Source organism: Dama dama, chromosome 1 (assembly GCF_033118175.1).
Source record: "Dama dama isolate Ldn47 chromosome 1, ASM3311817v1, whole genome shotgun sequence".
Taxonomy (NCBI): domain Eukaryota; kingdom Metazoa; phylum Chordata; class Mammalia; order Artiodactyla; family Cervidae; genus Dama; species Dama dama.
The window spans coordinates 78366984-78374684 of record NC_083681.1 but is presented as its reverse complement, the minus strand read 5'-3'; the positions used below and the strand labels follow the sequence as shown (position 1 = coordinate 78374684).

Here is a 7701-nt window from a genome sequence, read left to right as displayed (position 1 = left end):
AGTCCACTGGATCACAAAGATTCAGACATGGCTGAGAGTCTGAGCAATAACTGGATACAATGAAATAGAACAGATTAATTAGGTAAGATACCATTTGACTTGAGGCCAAAAAAAAAAAAAAAACATAAAGCAGAAGCAATACTGTAGTGAATTCACCAAAGACTTTAAAGAATGGCTGAACATTTTAAAAAGTCGGATTAAAGTTGCAGATAGCTTAATGTTCAGGAACTTTCAACAGAAACCAGGCTGTTCCACAGCTCCCATTTCTGTATAAACAATGAATCCAGGAGAAGAGAGCTATGCCTTTCCCACATTTATCTGCTTCTACTCTCCATCCCATGCAAAGAGTTGACTTATTGGAAAAGACCCTGATGCTGGGAGGGACTGGGGGCAGGAGGAGAAGGAGATGACAGAGGATGAGATGGCTGGATGGCATCACCGACTTGATGGACACGAGTTTGAGTAAACTCCTGGAGTTGGTGATGGACAGGGAGGCCTGGCATGCTGCGATTCATAGGGTCGCAAAGAGTCGGACAGGACTGAGTGACTGAACTGAACTGAACTGAGCTTTCTATCCCATTCCCAGAATCCCTGTATGGCAACTATATGTTAGCATTACATCTCCTTCAGTTCAGTTCAGTTCAGTTCAGTCGCTCAGTCGTGTCCGACTCTTTGCGACCCCATGAATTGCAGCATGCCAGGCCTCCCTGTCCATCACAAACTCTCGGAGTTCACTCAAACTCATGTCCATCGAGTCGGTGATGCCATCCAGCCATCTCATCCTCTATCGTGCCCTTCTCCTCCTGCCCCCAATCCCTCCCAGCATCAGGGTCTTTTCCAAGGAGTCAACTCTTCGCATGAGGTAGCCAAAGATCTGGAGTTTCAGCTTCAGCATCAGTCCTTCCAAGGAACACCCAGGACTGATCTCCTTTAGGGTGGACTGGATCTCTTTGCAGTCCAAGGGACTCTCAAGAGTCTTCGCCAACACCACAGTTCAAAAGCATCAATTTTTCGGCACTCAGCTTTCTTCACAGTCCAACTCTCACATCCATATATGACCACTGGAAAAACTATAGCCTTGACCAGATGGACCTTTGTTGGCAAAGTAATGTCTCTGCTTTTTAATATGCTGTCTAGGTTGGTCATACTTTCCTTCCAAGGAGTAAGTGTCTTTTAATTTCATGGCTGCAGTCATCATCCACAGCGATTTTGGAGCCCAAAAAAATAAAGTCTGACAATGCTTCCACTGTTTCCCCATCTATTTTCCATGAGGTGATGGGACCAGATGCCATGATCTTAGTTTTCTGAATGCTAATCTTTAAGCCAACTTTTTCACTCTCCTCTTTCATTTTCATCAAGAGGCTTTTTAGTTCCTCTTCACTCTCTGCCATAAAGGTGGTGTCATCTGCATATAGGAGGTTATTGCTATTTCTCCCGGCAATTTTGATTCCAGCTTGTGCTTCTTCCAGCCCAGCGTTTCTCATGATGTACTCTGCATATAAGTTAAATAAGCAGGGTGACAGTATACAGCCTTGACGTACTCCTTTTCCTATTTGGAACCAATCTGTTGTTCCATGTCCAGTTCTAACTGTTGCTTCCTGACCTGCATACAGACTTCTCAAGAAGCAGGTCAGGTGATTTGGTATTCCCATCTCTTTCAGAATTTTCCATGGATAGTGATCCACACAGTCAACGGCTTTGGTGTAGTCCATAAAACAGAAATAGATGTTTTTCTGGAACTCTCTTGCTTTTTTGATGATCCAGTGGATATTGGCAATTTGAAATCTGGTTCCTCTGCCTTTTCTAAAACCAGCTTGAACATCTGGAAGTTCTCAGTTCACGTATTGCTAAAGCCTGTCGTGGAAAATTTTAAGCATTACATCTCCTTATAAGATATCAAAGCATAAAAATACCACTTATAAATGGCAACTTGAATTTAACTCTTTTTTTCCTACTTCCTCATGCAGATGTCTGAAAGAGATATGGCACAGATCAACTGCACTCAGGTAAAGGAGTTTATTCTCGTGGGCCTCACGGATCAAGAGGAGTTGAAGATGCCCCTCTTTGTCCTGTTCTTATCCATCTACCTCTTCACAGTAGCAGGCAACCTGGGTCTGATCCTAGTCATCAGAACAGATTCAAGACTCCACACGCCAATGTACTTCTTCCTTAGTAACCTGGCCTTTGTTGATTTCTGTTATGCTTCTGTCGTTACACCCAAAATGCTTGGAAATTTCTTGTACAAGCCAAATGTTATTTCTTTCAACTCATGTGCTGCCCAGCTAGGCTGTTTCCTCACCTTCATGGTATCCGAGTGCTTACTGCTGGCTTCCATGGCCTACGATCGATACGTAGCCATTTGTAGCCCTCTCCTCTATGTGGCCTCAATGTCCCGAGGCGTCTGTACTCAGCTCGTAGCCGTCCCCTACAGCTACGGCTTTCTAATGGCACTGTTTCACACCATCTTCACTTTTCGTCTCTCCTATTGCCACTCGAATACCATCAACCATTTCTACTGCGATGACGTGCCTCTGCTCAGGGTCACTCGCTCAGATACACGTTCCAAACAGCGATGGATTTTGGCCTGTGCTGGTGTTACTTTCATATCCTCTGTTCTGATTGTCTTCATCTCCTACATGTTTATTATTTCTACCATCCTGAGAATGCGCTCAGCTGAGGGAAGACGCAAAGCCTTCTCCACATGTAGCTCCCACATGCTTGCAGTCACCATATTCTATGGGACCCTCATCTTTATGTACTTACAACCAAGTTCTCAGCATTCTCTTGACACAGATAAGATGGCCTCTGTCTTCTATACAGTGATCATTCCCATGTTGAATCCTTTAATTTATAGCCTCAGAAATAAGGATGTAAAAAATGCCCTGAAAAAAGTCATCACCAATAGAAACCAGGCTCTGTGTTCACAACATCTAAAACATGATTTGAATAAATAAAAGTGGATTTTCTCTCATGGTACATTTTTTTTTTAGTTAACTATGAAAAACTAGTCAAATGACGACATTATTTGGTGTTTAATAAAGATTTCTTCAAACTAAAATAAATTCATTCTCTGAATTCTTTGTAATCAAATGACTTAAAATCATAATTTATATGTAGAAAGTATCATAGAAACTTACATGCCATTTCTCAAATTTTATATATGCATATATATATATATATATTTACACATAAAAGTATATATATTTATATATTTATAAAAATTCATTTCATCTGATATCAACATAACTAGATGTAGGCCAAAGGTAGACAAAACTGAGTTCCCTTTAATACTCAGTTTAAAATTATAAGAATGCTTTAATAATGTATCTTAGAATGCTTTTATAATATATTCTGAATTAAACACTAATTAAAGACAACTGTATATCAGTGATTTCAATCTGAATTGATTTTTCCCCCAGGGGCTATTTGACAATGCCTGGAAATATTATTGATTTTCACCATGACAAGGTGGTGTAAACGAGTAGCCTTGCTATGTAGACAGCCAAGGGTGTGGATGTGTTAGTCACTCAGTCGAGTCTGACTCTTTGTGACCCCATGGACCATAACCTCCCAGGCTTCTCCGCCCATGGAATTCTCCAGGCAAGAATGTTGAAGTGGATTGCCATCTCCTTCTCCAAGGGTGTGGATGTGTTAGTCACTCAGTCAAGTCTGACTCTTTGTGACCCCATGGACCATAACCTCCCAGGCTTCTCCATCCATGGAATCCTCCAGGCAAGAATGTTGAAGTGGATTGCCATCTCCTTCTCCAAGGGCGTGGATGCTGCTACTAGAGTGGGCATGAAAAATCCGTCACAAGCAGAGCAATTACACTAAGTTTCAGTGCTTCAGTTATGCTAAGGTTCAATGCTGAGAAAGTCTGCCCTCAACAATTGTTTCCTAAGAACTGTAGACTTCATCCTGGTCAGACTGGTGAATGGTGTTACTAAAGCCTCCGACGTGCTTGGCCACTCAGTCCTGTCCGACTCCCTGTGGCCCCGTGGACTGTAGCCCACCAGGTTCCTCTGTCCGTGGAATTTTCCAGACAAGAATACTGGAGTGGGTTACCATTTCCTTCTCTGGTTGTCTCCTGCCTTAGCAGGCAGAATCTTTACCACTAGTCACTTGAAAAGTCTCCTATAGACTTGCTGATTTTCCCTTTTTTTTTTTTTTCATCAACTATTAAGTGCCATTAAACCCCCAATTGAATTACGCTTTTCTGTTCACATCTGTCACTTTCTATTCCATAAATCTTGAGCTGACTGTGTCACTTGTTCATGAATTTATAATTGCTAAGTTTACTGTGTTTTCCTGTTATTATTATTAAAAATCCATCTTTGTTTACTGTAGTCCTATTTTTCTATGACTTTAACATAAAATTTCAGCTCTCTTATAGCTACTATTTGCATGGAATCATTTTCTATCATTTTACTTTAAAAATATATATTTATGATTTCTGTGTGTTAATTTTATATCCTGCAACTTTACTATATTCATTGATTAGCTCTAGTAATTTTCTGGAAGAGTCTTCAGGGTTTTCTATGTAGAGGATCATGTCATCTGCAAACAGCGAGAGTTTCACTTCTTCTTTTCCTATCTGGATTCCTTTTACTTCTTTTTCTGCTCTGATTGCTGTGGCCAAAACTTCCAACAGTATGTTGAATAGTAGTGGTGAGAGTGGGCACCCTTGTCTTGTTCCTGATTTCAGGGGAAATGCTTTCAATTTTTCACCATTGAGGGTGATGCTTGCTGTGGGTTTGTCATAGATAGCTTTTATTATGTTGAGGTAAGTTCCTTCTATTCCTGCTTTCTGGAGAGTTTTAATCAAAAATGAGTGTTGAATTTTGTCAAAGGCTTTCTCTGCATCTATTGAGATAATCATATGGTTTTTATCTTTCAATTTGTTAATGTGGTGTATTACATTGATTGATTTGCAGATATTAAAGAATCCTTGCATTCCTGGGATAAAGCCCACTTGGTCATGGTGTATGATTTTTTTAATATGTTGTTGGATTCTGTTTGCTAGAATTTTGTTAAGGATTTTTGCATCTATGTTCATCAGTGATATTGGCCGTAGTTTTCTTTTTTTGTGGCATCTTTGTCTGGTTTTGGAATTAGGGTGATGGTGGCCTATTAGAATGAGTTTGGAAGTTTATCTTCATCTGCAATTTTCTGGAAGAGTTTGAGTAAGATAGGTGTTAGCTCTTCTCTAAATTTTTGGTAGAATTCAGCTGTGAAGCCATCTGGTCCTGGGCTTTTGTTTGCTGGAAGATTTTTGATTACAGTTTCGATTTCCTTGCTTGTGATGGGTCTGTTAAGATCTTCTATTTCTTCCTGGTTCAGTTTTGGAAAGTTACACTTTTCTAAGAATTTGTCCATTTCATCCAAGTTGTCCATTTTATTGGCATAGAGCTGCTGGTAGTATATACTAACAATGAAAAAACAGAAAGAGAAATTAAGGAAACAATACCATTCACCATTGCAACAACAAGAATAAAATACTTAGGAGTATATCTACCTAAAGAAACAAAAGACCTATACATAGAAAACTATAAAACACTGATGAAAGAAATCAAAGAGGACACAAACAGATGGAGAAACATACCGTGTTCATGGATTGGAAGAATCAATATTGTCAAAATGGCTATTCTACCCAAAGCAATCTATAGACTCAATGCAATCCCTATCAAGCTACCAACGGTATTTTTCACAGAACTAGAACAAATGATTTCACAATTTGTATGGAAATACAAAAAAACTTGAATAGCCAAAGTAATCTTGAGAAAGAAGAATGAAACTGGAGGAATCAACCTGCCTGACTTCAGACTCTACTACAAAGCCACAGTCATCAAGACAGTGTGGTACTGGCACAAAGACAGAAATATAGATCAATGGAACAGAATAGAAAGCCCAGAGATAAATCCACGAACCTATGGACACCTTATCTTTGACAAAGGAGGCAAGGATATACAATGGAAAAAAGACAACCTCTTCAACAAGTGGTACTGGGAAAACTGGTCAACCACTTGTAAAAGAATGAAACTAGAACACTTTCTAACACCATACACAAAAATAAACTCAAAATGGATTAAAGATCTAAATGTAAGACCAGAAACTATAAAACTCCTAGAGGAGAACATAGGCAAAACACTCTCCGACATGAATCACAGCAAGATCCTCTATGACCCACCTCCCAGAATATTGGAAATAAAAGCAAAACTAAACAAATGGGACCTAATGAAACTTAAAAGCTTTTGCACTACAAAGGAAACTATAAGTAAGGTGAAAAGACAACCCTCAGATTAGGATAAAATAATAGCAAATGAAGAAACAGACAAAGGATTAATCTCAAAAATATACAAGCAACTCCTGAAGCTCAATTCCAGAAAAATAAATGACCCAATCAAAAAATGGGCCAAAGAACTAAACAGACATTTCTCCAAAAAAGACATACAGATGGCTAACAAACACATGAAAAGATGCTCAACATCACTCATTATTAGAGAAATGCAAATCAAAACGACAATGATGTACCATTACACGCCAGTCAGGATGGCTGCTATCCAAAAGTCTACAAGCAATAAATGCTGGAGAGGTGTGGAGAAAAGGGAACCCTCTTACACTGTTGGTGGGAATGCAAACTAGTACAGCCACTATGGAAAACAGTGTGGAGATTCCTTAAAAAACTGGAAATAGAACTGCCATATGACCCAGCAATCCTACTTCTGGGCATACACACTGAGGAAACCAGATCTGAAAGAGACACGTGCACCCCAATGTTCATCGCAGCACTGTTTATAATAGCCAGGACATGGAAGCAACCTAGAGGCCCATCAGCAGATGAATGGATAAGGAAGCTGTCGTACATATACACCATGGAATATTACTCAGCCATTAAAAAGAATTCATTTGAATCAGTTCTAATGAGATGGATGAAACTGGAGCCCATTATACAGAGTGAAGTAAGCCAGAAAGATAAAGAACATTACAGCATACTAACACATATATATGGAATTTAGAAAGATGGTAACAATAACCCTATATGCAAAACAGAAAAAGAGACACAGAAGTACAGAACAGACTTTTGAACTCTGTGGGAGAAGGTGAGGGTGGGATGTTTTAAAAGAACAGCATGTATATTATCTATGGTGAAACAGATCACCAGCCCAGGTGGGATGCATGAGACAAGTGCTCTGGCCTGGTGCACTGGGAAGACCCAGAGGAATTGGGTGGAGAGGGAGGTGGGAGGGGGGGATCGGGATTGGGAATACATGTAACTCTATGGCTGATTCATATCAATGTATGACAAAACCCACTGAAATGTTGTGAAGTATTTAGCCTCCAACTAATAAAAAAAAATAAAAATTAAAAAAAAATTTTTAATATATATTTATGATTTTATTTTAGGCTGCACTGGTCTTCATTGCTGTGAGCTGGTTCTCTCTGGCTGTGGTGAGTGGTGCTACTCTCTAGCTACAGTATCCAGGCTTCTCACTGTGTGACTTCTCTTGTTACAGAGTTCTGGTTCCTGGGCGCAGTATCAGTAGCTGTAATGCACAGACATAGTTGCCTTGAGGCATATGGAATCTTCCTGGAACAGAGATTGATCCCATGTCTCCTGCATTCGCAGTGGCAAAAACTGAGTGAAAATTGTGTCTCTTTTAGACAGCCAATAGTTGGATTTTGCCTTTTTTAAGTAACTAA

The 7701-nt window shown here is 39.7% G+C and overlaps 1 protein-coding gene across 1 annotated transcript; it reads left to right on the top strand.

Annotated features, from left to right (window-relative positions):
• The first annotated feature begins 1982 nt into the window (after positions 1-1982).
• LOC133067898 (olfactory receptor 8U9-like) lies at positions 1983-2954 on the top strand. The gene has a single exon (XM_061158960.1). The coding sequence runs from the start codon at positions 1983-1985 to the stop codon at positions 2952-2954; it is 972 nt and encodes a 323-aa protein (XP_061014943.1).
• The last annotated feature ends 4747 nt before the right edge of the window (positions 2955-7701 follow it).